Source organism: Anolis sagrei, chromosome Y (genome assembly GCF_037176765.1).
Source record: "Anolis sagrei isolate rAnoSag1 chromosome Y, rAnoSag1.mat, whole genome shotgun sequence".
NCBI lineage: Eukaryota > Metazoa > Chordata > Lepidosauria > Squamata > Dactyloidae > Anolis > Anolis sagrei.
Window position 1 is genome coordinate 41,719,270 of NC_090035.1, and position 14,497 is coordinate 41,733,766.

Below are 14,497 nucleotides of genomic sequence, written 5' to 3' on the forward strand. Positions count from 1 at the left end.
TGGTTCGAGTAAGTTTATGTCCTGTTCAACTAGTAGCTTTTCAAAGAAACTGAATTGTATGGCGACCTTCATCAAGGTCCTTCAAATGTGTATCCCCACTCCAAAGGAAGGAACCCACAATTAGAAATCTAGGGATATTCCTTGGTCCGAAGGACAAGCTGCACAGATGCTGCATGATGAATGTGAGGATCATAACCGAGGTAATAACAAAGAGAAACACGCGTGCATGGACCAGAATAGGGCCATGCGTGAAGTATCGCAGTTGTAGTTAAAGTCATATGAGGAAAACCCACGTAAACCAGGTATGAGAAGCAAGTAGAAGCTTCGATAGTTGCCAGTAGTCAGTTATAGATGCAAAGATAGCTGTAATGTCACTGAGGTGAAAACGGGCTACCATGGCAGCCCGTTTCCCCTACACTTGGAGAAAGCACGAAAAATAGTCATGAGACCAAATTGCCGTGCATTAAACAAAGGACTCGTCCCCAATGACGAAGGAAGGGACCTACTGACAAATGAACATCTCTCAAATCAGTTTGGCAAACGAAGCATCAATAACAACAGGAAGAATAGTAGAAAGTGATATCATCCAAGGCTTGGGAGAACGGATGTATCAGCTAATGTTTCCTAGGTTCAGGATAGAGCATTAGCCACCATCCCTATCAGGCAGTCAGAAGTAACCGAAGAAAATGCAAGAGAAGAGCACTAATGGATAACGGTGTTAAACCAGCCTTTCAGTAACAAGGCCTGGGACTCTCTTCAACTGGTAGTGGTATGTGGTATGAGCTGATAGACCTTAGGACCAGGTCTCTGGGGCTAACCTCTGCCAGACTCAGGCAAAGGTTGGCAGCCTAAATCCAACAACATGGAGGTTGTCAAATGAGTGCTTAAGGGCGCAACATGAGAAAGAATACACTAACCTAAGTAAAGCACAAGCAGCTAAACAATTAAGAGCAAAAATGGGTTTGAACAAATTTTCTGTGCACAAGCCAAGGCCTGGTAGGCAATGCTATAAAAATTGGAAGTGCGAAAGAATGCTGTATGGCACTACTTTGGCAAACAGTGAGGCTAATGCGCCATCTATTTACAGAATACATCATGTGAGACAGTAAAATCGTAAATAAAAGAAGCCAATGATTGAGAGCTGAAGATAGAATCACAGAATCATAGAGTTGGAAGAGAGCTCATGGGCCATCCAATCCAACCCCCTGCCAAGAAGCAGGAATATTGCATTCAAAGCACCCCTGACAGATGGCCATCCAGCCTCTGTTTAAAAGCTTCCAAAGAAGGGGCCTCCACCACAGTCAGGGCAGAGAATTGCACTGCTGAACAGCTCTCATGATTAGGAAGTTCTTCCTCATGTTCAGATGGAATCACCTTCCTTGTAGTTTGAAGATAAGCAAATCATGTAGTAGTAATGGTTGGAGATGAGTAAACATATCATCAATCTAAAATACCTGTGTACTTGGGCAGTGGAAGCAGGAGCAGTTGCATATAATTTTATGTGACAGAATTATCCAATAAAGACTGAGATATCATGGGTAAAATCAATGGCCTGGGAACAATGTCATGTGACATCACACGGAGGGTATTGTTAAAAGCATTAAGCAGAATATACTCAGCAGTAATTGCATTTGAACATAACATGCCTCTTAAGATTAGGCAGAAGAAAAGAAGAGATATATAGTCACATGCACACATTTGCAGGTAGTCTTACCATCCTAAAAATAGGAGTGGAGAAGGGTGGTCATACTTCAAGGACCATACTGTCTGCAAACCTTCTCTAAGTCGAAGGGAAAGACAATTGGGCTAAGTCTAGCTGCTAGCCTTAACCAGAGGCAGCCCATTTTATGATGTGATGCGTATCAGCACAATGACAATAAATAACAACTTTATTTGTACCCTGCCACCATCTCCTCGAAGGGGCTCAGGGCGGCTCAAAGAAACACTTCAACAATTTTTCAAGTGGCCATCCATGTGTATGGGCTCTGACACCATGCAGAGTTGGCCTTCCACATCTATAAGCCCTGCCAGTATCCAAAAGATATGCGGTGCTGCTGCTTACCCATGGCCCTGAATCCTTATTAGATTCGTCATCTGGTGGGGAAAAATGGGCTGGGGCAATACCGTGAGTGTCCACTAGATGGCCTCATAGGCGCACGGTATCGAAGGACTCCCCCTAGAAATGCCTCACTGTTGGAGGGAGATTTACGAAATGGAGCACAGGCGATGCCAGGGCTGATACCGAGCCCTGGCGGCAGGATGCTCCTCCCTTCAACAGCTTCAGCACCAGCATCTGGCAAGAGAGGGCTCAGAAGCCGGTACGGAGAGCTCAGTTGGCAACCAGAAAGGCCAAGATTGGCACACACTCCCCTCTCCAGGCGGCGCGATGGATGGAGCACCAGTAATTTGCAGGAGCTCAAGCCCTCCCCTCAGAGAGAGGCAGAAGAGCCGAGGATGTGGCAAAAGAACCGAGGGAGGACGGGGCTGGGCCTGCGTTCCTCCCTCACACACACGAGAGCTCATGCTCCCCCGAAAGGGAGGCAAAGGAGCCACGAAACGTCTGTGCCGCAAATTACATCTCCAGTTGAGAGCTCCAGCCCGAGAGCGTGAAGCTCCATACTTCGAGAGGCAGGCTCTGGCCCCGCAGAATCGGCGTCGCTCTGCGCGCACGCCCAATGGCTGGTGCTAGAGAGCTCCCAGTTCTCTGCCTTGCTTGACTTGGCAGAAATTGCACCTTTGCGTGCTGGGGCGCTTCCTGCCCTGACAGGCAGACTCGGGCCCGATGGGCGGCATCAGGGTGCTCCCTGACTCAGGAAGCCGCCATTGACCACCTCCGCCGAGAGCTCCTGCACTGAGCTTGGAGGGGTTCTACACAAGGGGCCAGTGACAGATATGGCCTGAAGGCGGAGGCGGGCCCGATAGAGGTGCATCCAGCACGGACCTGCCCCTGCTGGCCTCGGGAGGTGCTGATATGCAGGATGAAGGAGGTTCCCTTCTCCTCACGAGGCAGAATAGAGATCGCCACGGCCAAATCTTGCGCATGCAAAGTTTGTGCATTAGGCGCCACCGTCAGGTCTGTGAGCTGCACCTCAATGGCCAGCAGAGGGGCCTCAAACTCTCCCTCAGGGCAGGAGAGGGTCGCAAAATGGCTGGCGGAGCCGAAGTTTTTCCCGGCCTGTTCACAGGGCTCAACTGCTGCTGCAAGGACTGGGTGTCATCTTGGCGGCCTTTCGTCTAGGCCTTTTTAGGCGGCCCAAGCGGTTTTGCAACCAGAGAAGGTAAGTTTACGGCCCCTGACGAGCCCCTCACACTAGAGAGGTACTGAGGGGGTGCAGATGGTAGCAGCACCCGCTCATATAAGGCCACTTTAAACCTCAATTCTTCATTTTGTTCTTGTTTGTGGCGTGAAGGCCCTGCTGATGGCACACGCCTGGGATAAATATCCCTCTCCCAAACAAAGGAGGCAGTTAGCACAGCACTTAAACGCAGTGGTAGACTAAGCAAAGGAAAAGGGGCAAATACTTACTCTGGACTCTCTAATCCTGACCTGGACTAAGTCAGAGTTTGGGATAAGTCAGCTAGTCCAAGTCAGGGAAGGAGAAGGCTCGGGAAAAAGGGCAGTCCAACGAAGTAAAATTAAGAACTAGTCAGAAGAAGGTTCTTCAGCTGCTGCTAAAAGCGCGGAAAAGAGAGAATTGGAGGCCTAGCCCCGCTCATGGGCTATATATACTTGGGGTGGGCGGGGCAAGGGTAAAATGTCTATTTTAATCTTCCAGAAGGTTCCGAAACTGGTCTGCACAGGCACAGAGATACCATATGTGCAATTCACAGTTGACTATGACAGGAAAGTAGAGATTATGCAAGATGGAGTGATCTCCTAATAAGTTTGGAGCACTGTCCCCTCCAATCTATGGCGTAAGTTCATCTTCATTCCTACATTTTTCTGTTGACTCAAGTTCAGAAAGTGATCAAGACCACTTTGACTTATTAAGTTAACTCTACAGCAAGAACTTTTCCCATCACATAGGTAATCACAAAATTTGAAGAGTTCCTTCTGAGCTTAATCACAGAACTCCAAACCAAACTAGCCACAGGAAGTCTTCTAATCACATCAGAGATGTCTGATCAAATTTGCCATCACACTGGCAAAGATTAGGCTCAGTTTTGTACTGCTCAAGAGGCCCCTTGCTCTTGACATTATGAATAAATACTTCAGGAAAAGGGAAGCCTAACTCAGAATGCAGTTCATGTGAGAATCAAGACAGGAAAGTTGTACAGGTATACAGTATTTGTTTGGAAATGAAGTCAAGCTGCCACAGGATACATTACCGTATCGCTTGCCATTATAGAACTGGTCATAGATGTTTGTCCAACTCCAGGGCTGTTTTCATAGCCCAGGCCAGTTCCACTCCCTAAAGGTGGGAATTTCTGAGCAGCTGTACCATAGGGATCTGTAAAGAAAACCCAAGGAATATTATGTAACAGATACACTCAGAACCATTCCTAAGTATAAGTGCCACTGAAAAACTTGCTTACCTCCCATGCTCATTGTGCTGGTGCCACTCATTCTCATGTCTCTCTCCCTCTGCAAAAGTAAAAGTAGAGTTTTAAGAAAAAGCACACACATTCAAGGCACTGTACTCATATTCAAACCAATATCAATTGAACGCACCCAAGATTTACATAAAGCAGGAAGGATTATTTTAAAAATCCATGAACAGAACACTAAAAGTGTCTTTTCAATTCCTAGGAATCAACATGAGATGCAGGCACCTGAGTAACCAGACTACTGGGATTCTTCCAACCCTGACTTACAGGGTCCATGTAACCCATTCTACTGTAACTTTCTTCTCTTTGTCTTCTCATTTGTTCTTCCATCTCACGTTGGCGGATCATCATATCTTCTTCCCGCCTACGACGCTCTTCTTCCTGTCTGAAAATCCACACACTTTTTAGATTTCTGAGCATAGCTGACTTTTGCATTTCAGATGACACAAAAAGTAAACTACTGAACATACACAATCATATGCTGATAGACAAAAGAACGTGGATGACGCACATTCCTTCACGAGCCTAGTATTTCACTTGAATATTCCATGCACTCTCCTACACAAAGCTCTTGGATAAGTTATGGCTATGACTACTAGTTCTTAAATATAACTTACCTTAATTGCATTTCCTTGCGTTTCTGCATCTCTTGATTGTGAAGTTCTTCCATACGTCTCAATTCTTCCTGTCGCCTCATAAGATCTGAAGGAAGAAAGGTCACTCCACTATTGCTTCAAACCTTTATAATCATAACTGATCAGTATCCTAATATCCAAATCCTTTAAAGCAAAGTCTGAAGTTATGCCCAACTAAAACTGCATTAAAAATCCAATGAAGCACCAAGTTGCCAAGTATTCTAATTCTTAGACCAGTTTTAAGAGTTGTACTGGCAGTGATCAGCACCACTCCATACCATATACATACGTTCCTGTGAGATTTCTGCCAAATTAATCGAAGTAACGTAACAATCTGCAATATTTTAAAGACCCATCAGTTATGAATAGCTGCACACTGAGGAAAATTAACCAAATCATTAAGCAAAGATTTCTGCCCAAATACCTTGACGCAAAAGGTTTGCCTGATGCTCATGATAAGCATCTTCCATTTCACTTTCCAGTTTGTCCTTGGCATCTTTCATGTTTTTCTCCACCTGATCTCTCTGTTGTTTCTCCATTTCATCCAAAGATTTCCATCTCTGGGAATATTCATATTCAAAGGTTCCAGGCTGTGCAAATCGTGGAGGAGTCTCCCTCTCCCTTGAAATGCAATTGCAAAGTCAATTAACCATTATACTCACTTTGATATAAAAAAAAAAGAGTCAGCAGCTCTGGCAACATACATATGCAAAGTATGAAAAATTTCCAGATATATAGAAAGTTTATATACAGACATACTGAAACAGAGAAGAATTGATTTCATCCAATAGATTATAATAAAAAACCAGAGCCAAGTAGTTTTCTAGCAAGCCCTCCTCTTTCTATGGCATTTTAAGATGCCAATAAAGATTACTTTGCATTGACATGACATGAATTCTGATTATATTAAAACCTAGCTATCTAAGCAAGCTTTTAAAAATAGCTAGAGTATATTGAATTATTGGACAGGACTGAATGCCTATTAGAACATAATGCTAGATATTCTGGCAACAGGAGAAGACTGGTTGAAACAGTTTATATTTACCAGTATATTGTTTTTAGAGGGCAAATGGCTTTTAAACTGTTATTTATTAATGCTATTATTAGAATGTAATTTTAATTTTATGTAATAATTGTTGATTGATTGAGGTCTTTTCTTTATTGCTTATGTTATTTTCTGTATCTGTGGATTGTTGTAAGCTGCCCCAAGTCCCCTCGGGGAGAGGGGTATAAAGTATATTATTATTTAGTAATTGCCTTATTTTTGGACTAATTCCAATATTATTCTCAATTAAAGTAAACCCAGTGAATTAATGAAAGTTTATTTATCAAGTTGCTATTAATTCAATAAGCCACTTAAACTGGAAGAACTGGCTGGATTTCAAATTTTATTTTCTGCTGAAAATATACTCATTGTCATTGGTTTATTATAAGAAAAGAACTCTGAAGTTTAATTCAAGCATTCAGTTTTAATGCACCCAAGCAAAATAACTAGAAATCACATTCAAAAGGCCTGATTATTTTTCTTCAGTAATTTTATAGTGTGGAAAGCTAACATGGCTTGAAGAGCATATATCCTTCCATTTAGACCAAATGAAAGCTTCCTGTAAGATCTTCCCATTCTAGAAACCACATATTGTACAAAATCCTAATATGGCAAAAAAGGAACTATTTTCACTTCTTTTTCATTCCCCAATAGATAATCCAATAACAAAAGCCAATTCAGAGATCTATCTTCCCTGCCAAAGTTAGGATCACACTGATCATATGTGTTTAATCTTACTCACTTTTGATACATTGGATTTTTCTGAGCCAGCTTTTCTGGGAGACCATCTTCATCATCCAGCTGCTCAAGAGGCTCCACAATAACTGGTCTTGGAGTACTAGAAACCAGATAAAAGATAGTTACCATGAATACAGGCTTACAAAACTTTCAAGTTAATTAAAGCACTAAGCCCAGCACCTATAACCAGCCAAGCTTCATTAAAAAAGTAAAATTTACTCACGTTGTTAAAAGAAAGACACCTTCTGTGCAACGCTCAAAAGCTTTTCGTGCTGCAGGCTTTGATGCAAATTCAACAATGCCTTTTCCTGTAGATCTACCACGATCATCTACAATCACAATAGCTCTTTCAATTGGACCAAACTGAGAGAAAGCTTCCTCCAGCAGTTCATTTGAAACATATGGAGAAAGATTGCGAATAGAAAGAGCAGCAGCATGTGTAGCAAAACGCACGCGAAGCTGTCTTCCTCTCATAGGGATGTCATCCAGTTCTGCCTTTGCAATTTCAGCCAGAGCTCGGGATTCCTATTGGGAGGGGAAAATAAACAATAATAGTAATTAAAAACTTTATTTATACCCACCACCATCTCTCCGAAGGGACTTGGGGCGGCTCACAAAAAGCACACAATAGTGCTGCAACAAAAATAGCATACATTTACATAAAACATACATATGCATACAAACAACATGCATTCTATAAAACAGCATACTAACATAAACCTCCTTTTAAGTCGTATTCCACATTTTCAATACACCAAAGGAAAATCAATGTGTTCAAACACAACAGACTGAAAATTATTACACTGCTCACCAGTTTAATAAAGCCAAATCCTTTCCCCTTGTTGATGAAGACTTCTCCAGGTTCACCATATTTAGCAAACAACCTCTTAAACTCATCTTCTGTGATATCAGCAGGTAAATTCCCAACAAAAAGACGACAACGCTGAGTGTATGTCTTTTCTCCGGGGCGTCTCAAAAGTGCCAAGTTGGCTTTAAAGCCCTAAACAATATAAACATAAAGTCATAGTTTAATAAGTACTACTTGATACGAAGAACACATTTCATATACTCCTAACTACAGAATTAGGAAAAGTCATGTGATACCACACTTTATATGGCAAGAAACAGTATTATTTCATCACCTCATTACACAAGCAAGCGTGGATAAAAACAAGCACACTTCACTCACTAAATGTATTTCAGGTAGACATAGTTGATTCTAATCTCTCACTGCTGAACACCTTTACTTCAAAAGTAATACAATTGCCACAAGACTTAACATCGCATAAGACTCATCCTCTAAAGAGTAAAAATCTCTGCAATTGCCATCTTGTTATTAGAGATAATTGCACCAGCGATTTTTAAAAAGTAACAGCCAATTCCATGTCACTTTTTAAAAAGCTCTTTAAGAATTTGAAATCAGCTTTCTGCAAACAATAAAAGGTAAAGTGACAAATTAAAAGCAGAAGATACAGGGCAGTACATTAAAGTGCTTGGACAGACAAAAATGCAGAGAAGTCAATACTCCCTGACAAAACTTTGCATAAAATGACCTCAGAAGCACTTTATTTTATGGTCCGTGCAATTAAATCCTTCCTCATCCCCGGATCCTCCTCCTCGGTAATTTATATTGTCCTATCTCCCAGTGTTTTAAATTTTTATCATTGAATTTGGCCCTGCCCAGTCTAATCCTTTGTGTTTAAATATTTGATTTTATATTGCTGTGTCACTTATTATACTGGTTTTGCATTTTATGTATTTTATTTTCTGGTTTTGTTATGCTTTTTGTGTTATATTGTGTTTACTATACAGATGGGCGTGGCCTCATGTAAACCACACCAAGTCCCCCCTGGGGGAGATGGAGCGGGATATAAATAAAGTGTTATTATCATCATCATCATCATCATCATCATCATTAATACCAGTTGTTCTTCATGGGGGAGGAGTACTGCAAGCAAACCACCTTCATATTCCATACAACTTACGGTACTAGAGCATCACTTTATTTTCCAGTTTTCACCTTAACTTAACCAAAGCATTTACAAGAGATGGCACATTTGAAATGTGGTGCCAATTCATTGTTTATTTTTTTAAAAGCAGATGCTCTTATTGAAGCACCAGTAATGTTTTCTGAAATTCTGGCTATCCTTTTGATCATTCTGAACAGCCATTATGAAAAAAATTGCATACAAAGCAACATACTGAGCTTAATGTATTGTCAAAGGTTTTCATGGCCAGAATCACTGGGTTGCTGTAAGTTTTTCGGGCTGTATGGTCATGTTCTAGAAGCATTTTCTCTTGATGTTTTGCCTGCACAACCCCTTCACAACCTCTGATCTTCACAACCTGAGGATGCCTGCCATAGATGCAGGCGAAACATCAAGAGAGAATACTTCTGGAACATGGCTATACAGCCCGAAAAACTTACAGCAACCCATACTGAGATTATGTTGTCCTTTTCTCCTAAAGTAGTAAAACCAACTTGCTGGTAAGAAAAGTTATTTATGTCTATTTTTTTGTTTTTAAGGTATTTTTTAGGCGATTACTGAAAAGTTCTCAAAATGTATTTGTGGAATTAACATCAAAACTACTAATGAGCTCAATAAATAGTATTCATTCCCTTGTCAAAAATGCATTACAAAAATAAGAAAAGAAGAATTATTCAGTACATTTTAATAACTGAAATAGTCAAACACTAACTATCCAATCCTATTGTATTGTATTTCAAAAAAAAACCCCTGGAAAAATACCTTATAATGCTGCTAATTCTGATATTGCATACTGTTTTGTAGATTTTAGAACAGGGGTCCTCAAACTAAGGCCCAAAGGCTGGATGCGGCCCTCCAAGGTCATTTACCCAGCCCTCGCTCAGGGTCAACCTAAGTCTGAAACAACCTGAAAGCACACAACAACTATCTTATCTCATCAACCAAAAGCAGGGCCACACTTCCCACTGAAATACTAATAAGTTTATATTTGTTAAACTTATTCTACATTTTAATTATTGTATTGTTTTTAAGTGTTTTTTGCACTACAAATGATATGTGCAGTGTGCAAAGGAATTCATTCATGCTTTTTTCAAATTATAATCTGGCCCTCCAAGAGTTTGAGGGACCGTGGCCTAGCCCTCTGTTTAAAAAGTTTGAGGACCCCTGTTTTAGAAGGTAAGTTTTAATACCACAGCCTTGACAACATTGCCTACCTCACATTCAGCCTTACAAAGATTTGCAAGTTATCCTCACCATCAAGTTAAGCACCACATAAAAGCTCTTTCGTTAACTGAAAGAGAAGCTATGCTAGGCTGTCAACAACCACTTCCAGATTTCTCATCTCCACTGATCATACAGTTCATCAATAGCCTAATCTTACAATGTTTTTTTTTTTAAAAAAAAATGAACACATCCATAGTGTATTATATGATTTTGGATTTCCCCCCAAATTTTTTAACAGGAATAAAGATCACAGTACCGTAAAAACCAGGGTAATAGATGACTTTTTAAACCTTTAAAATCCTTTGAAAACTTGGGGGTCGTCTTGTCTTCCGGACATATTAGATGACGAATGGCAGTGGAGCCGAGGCAGCGGAGGAGAACATCCGCCCGCAGCAGCCTGCCCTCCGACCTCCTTCCTCACGCTGCCTCTTTCCTCACTGGGCCCAGCTGGGGCCCAACAGAGCATCTGGCACCTTTCCCTCCTCCATCCTCGCCCCGCAGATGCCTGCGCTGTCTTCCGCAGCTGGTGCACACCTTTCCCTCCTCTCTCGTCCCATGTGCGCCTGCCGAGGAAGGCATCTGCGGGGCGAGGACGGAGGAGGGAGACCTGCGCTGGTGAGTGCGCTCACCCCTGCTGCTTCCGGAGAGGCTTCCAGCATGCCTACAGGCTCCTGCAGCAGCGCGGCGTGGGCCAGACGCTCCGTTGGGCCCCAGTTGGGCCCAGTGAGGAAAGAGGCAGCATGAGGAAGGAGGCCTTCCCTCTGTGGAGGTTGAGATAGAATGGGATACAAATGTCACAAATAAATTATATAGTATATTTTTAAAAAGGAACTGGCAACACACCTCTAATATTCGTAAGAAAATACAAACTCAATGTATTTGTATATGCCTATTTATATTCAAAATGTGAAGCACATCAAAGCACTCTCTATCATACATATATCACATAACAAAGCAAAATGATACTGGAGACTAATATACAAATTGTATTACAAATGATATTTACAAAGATCCAACTTTTATCTCTCTACTAGCTGTCCCCTGCCACACGTTGCTGTGGCCCAGTCTGGTGATCTGGAAAATAAAGTAATGAGAAAGTGTTGGCTTCTAATATATGTAATTCCTTTATGCTTGTGAGTAAACAGTATTTCTTGTTGTTTCTTTGTCAGTGTTGACGTGGAGTGTCTGGTTTGCCTACTCTGGAATATACAACATATCATAGTCCTTCTTTAAGGGTCTCTTTCAAATCTATGATATTATATCTGTGTGTGAGAGAGAGAATCATATCTATCTATATTTATGACTGGATGGCTATTTGTCAGGAGGGCTCTGGTGAAGAGAGTTGGACTGGATGGCCTTAAGTATTTTCTGTTGGTCATGGGGGTTCTGTGTGGGAAGTTTGGCCCATTTCTGTCGTTTGTGGGTTTCAGAATGCTCTTTAATTGTAGTAAACTATAAATCCCAGTAACTACAAATCCCAAATGTCAAGGTCTATTTCCTCCAAACTCCATCTGTGTTCATATTTAGGCATATAGAATTTTTGTGTCAAGTTTGGTCCAGATCCATCATTGTTTGAGTCCACAGCGCTCTCTGGATGTAGGTGAACTACAACTCCCAAACTCAAGGTCAATGCCCACCGAACCCTTCCAGTGTGTTCTGTTGGTCATGGAAGTCCTGTATGCCATGTTTGGTTGAATTCCATCATTGGTGGAGTTCAGAATGCTCTTTGATTGTAGGTGAACTATAAACCCCAGCAACTACAACTCCCAAATGTCAAGGTCTATTTCCCTTAAACTCCATCTGTGTTCATATTTGGGCATATGGAATATTTGTGCCAAGTCTGGTCCAGATCCATCATTGTTTGAGTCCACAGTGCTCTCTGGATGTGGGTGAACTATAATCCCCAAACTCAAGGTCAATGTCCTCCAAACCTTTCCAGTTTTTTTCTGTTGGAGCCCTGTGTGCTAAGTTTGGCCCAATTCCATCATTGGTGGAGTTCAGAATGCTCTTTGGTTGTAGGTAAACTATAAATCCCAGCAACGACAATTCCCAAATGACAAAATCATTTTTTTTAGTGGAGGACATAAATTGGACTGTTAGGTGTCTTGTGTCCAAATTTGGTGTCAATTCCCCCAGTGGTTTTTGAGTTCTGATGGTAGCACGAACTAACATTACATTTTATTTATATAGATTGGTCTTCCAAATGAACAAGCAATAACCACAAATTTCAAGTTATTGCACAAAAATGGAAAACTAATGGACTCCCTCTAAAATAAAATTGGATTATACAAGTTGCAGAACTGGTACAAATCATCATGTTTGATAAAGAAGTAAATTAACTTTTTGAAAGAATGAGACCCATTTATAAAGCAAAAAGAAAATGTAAAAATGTATGTGCTTTGAAGGTGGAGTAAAACATTGCAATAGCAAGGTAGAATGAAAGAACTGTCTAAAACAAGATATGACTATTGTTTTTAGCAGAGAGGGTGGGGGAAGTTAGCTTTAATTCATGCACAAATTGGTGTAAGTCATTTATAGGAAGATTAATTATGTGTAAGATTACTGCCATTAGGAATTGCATAACAGCACTTACGGGAGGCACATATATTCCACTAATTGTTAGATTGTTTTCCTAACATTTATTCTCTTTCCCCAAAATGACTCACCCACTCACAACACCTTTCACCCCCCGCCCCCAAAAAATCAGCACTGGCAAAACAGTGATTAAACAAAAAACATGCATTAAAATTTATGTTTATGTTTAAAGACTGTCTGGGTAGGCCTGCTGGCTGAAAGAGACAGATCTTCACTTGTCTCTTAAATTCTGACAGCTGGTTTAGCTATCAGAGCTCTGCAGGCACGTTGTTCCACGGCCTGGGGGGCGGGGGGGGGGGGGGGAGTTGCCAGTTGGATTCTGGCTGGCTGGAGCAGATACCCCCAGAAGTGTGTGGGCGGACTGTACAGTTCAGGCTTTGCCAATCTTTGTGATTGCATCCCCCGCCCCCCATGCCCCTGCTCAAGCATTATGATCCACCAGGGAGGTCTTCCTCGCGGTCCTGCCACCGTCACAAGGACAGTTGATGGGGACAAGCGATGGGCATTGTACTGAGCTTAAATTATTGTTTTATATCCTACTAGCTGCCCCTGCCACGCGTTGCTGTGGTCGTCTGTTGGTCTGGAAAATAAAGTAATGAGAAAGTGTTGGTTTCTAATATATATAATTTCTTTATGCTTGTGTGCAAACAGTATTTTTGCTGTTTCTTTGTCAGTGTTGATGTGGAGATTGTCTGGTTTACCTACTCTGGAACATGCAACGTATAATTGTCCTTCTTTAGGGGTCCCTTTCAAATCTATGATACTATGTGTGTGTGTGAATCATATCTCTATTAGGGCTGGGGGGTTTCGATCGTTATGTTCGTTACTCGTTATTGATTCGTATTTAAATTAGCTTATGATCCAATATTGAGCCATGCAGGAATACTGTGAGGAATAATTAAGAATCGAAACAATTTTTCCAATTTTCTTAATTATTTTCATATGTCTGGTGTTGCCTTTCCTCCCCATCCTCCTCCTCCTCCTCCTCCTCCGGGAGAAGGAAAAGGGGAAAGAAGGAGATAAAAGGTGCCAGCGTTGCCTTTCCTCCTCCTCCTCCTCCTCCTCCTCCTCCTCCTTCTCCGGGAAAAGAAAAAGGGGAAAGAAGGAGAGAAAAGGTGCCAGCGTTGCCATTCCTCCTCCTCCTCCTCCTCCTCCGGGAAAAGAAAAAGGGGAAAGAAGGAGAGAAAAGGTGCCAGCGTTGCCTTTCCTCCTCCTCCTCCTCCTCCTCCTCCTCCTCCTCCTCCTCCAGGAAAAGAAAAAGGGGAAAGAAGGAGAGAAAAGGTGCCAGCGTTGCCTTTCCTTCTCCTCCTCCTCCTCCGAGAAAAGAAAAAGGGGAAAGAAGAAGAGAAAAGGTGCCAGCGTTGCCTTTCCTCCTCCTCCTCCTCCTCCTGGAGAAGGAAGAGGGGAAAGAAGGCGGCCACATTGTCATATAATCCAGTTTCAAAGCACATATTGTGGGATTTTCTGCTTTATATTCTGAGTTATATGGCTGTGTCGAAAGGTTCTGGGTTATCTGAGTCCAAACTGTCATATAATCCAATTCAAAGCACATATTGTGGGATTTTCTGCTTTATATTCTGAGTTATATGGCTGTGTGAAATGGCCCTGGGTTATCTGAATCCACACTGCTGATAGTTTGTCTGACAGGCTGATCAGTATGTACTGTCTCTTCCCTTCCCTTCCCTTCCCTTTCTCTTCCTTCCTTCTTTCCTTCCAGCTGCCAA

The 14,497-nt window shown here is 41.9% G+C and overlaps 1 protein-coding gene across 3 annotated transcripts in view; it reads right to left on the reverse strand.

Moving 5' to 3' along the window:
- Positions 1-14,497, reverse strand: part of LOC137095120 (splicing factor, proline- and glutamine-rich-like) — a 79,110-nt gene that overhangs the window by 38,086 nt on the left and 26,527 nt on the right. For 2 of the 3 annotated variants that reach the window (XM_067461402.1, XM_067461400.1), the window contains exons 2-9: positions 7,778-7,966; positions 7,190-7,491; positions 6,971-7,066; positions 5,608-5,804; positions 5,166-5,250; positions 4,774-4,933; positions 4,537-4,585; positions 4,330-4,451 (exon numbers count right to left, since the gene is read on the reverse strand). In XM_067461402.1, the coding sequence (XP_067317503.1) occupies positions 4,330-4,451; positions 4,537-4,585; positions 4,774-4,933; positions 5,166-5,250; positions 5,608-5,804; positions 6,971-7,066; positions 7,190-7,491; positions 7,778-7,966 (1,200 nt within the window). The remainder of the gene's footprint in view (positions 1-4,329; positions 4,452-4,536; positions 4,586-4,773; positions 4,934-5,165; positions 5,251-5,607; positions 5,805-6,970; positions 7,067-7,189; positions 7,492-7,777; positions 7,967-14,497) is intronic. The other variant, XM_067461401.1, reaches the window with a different exon arrangement.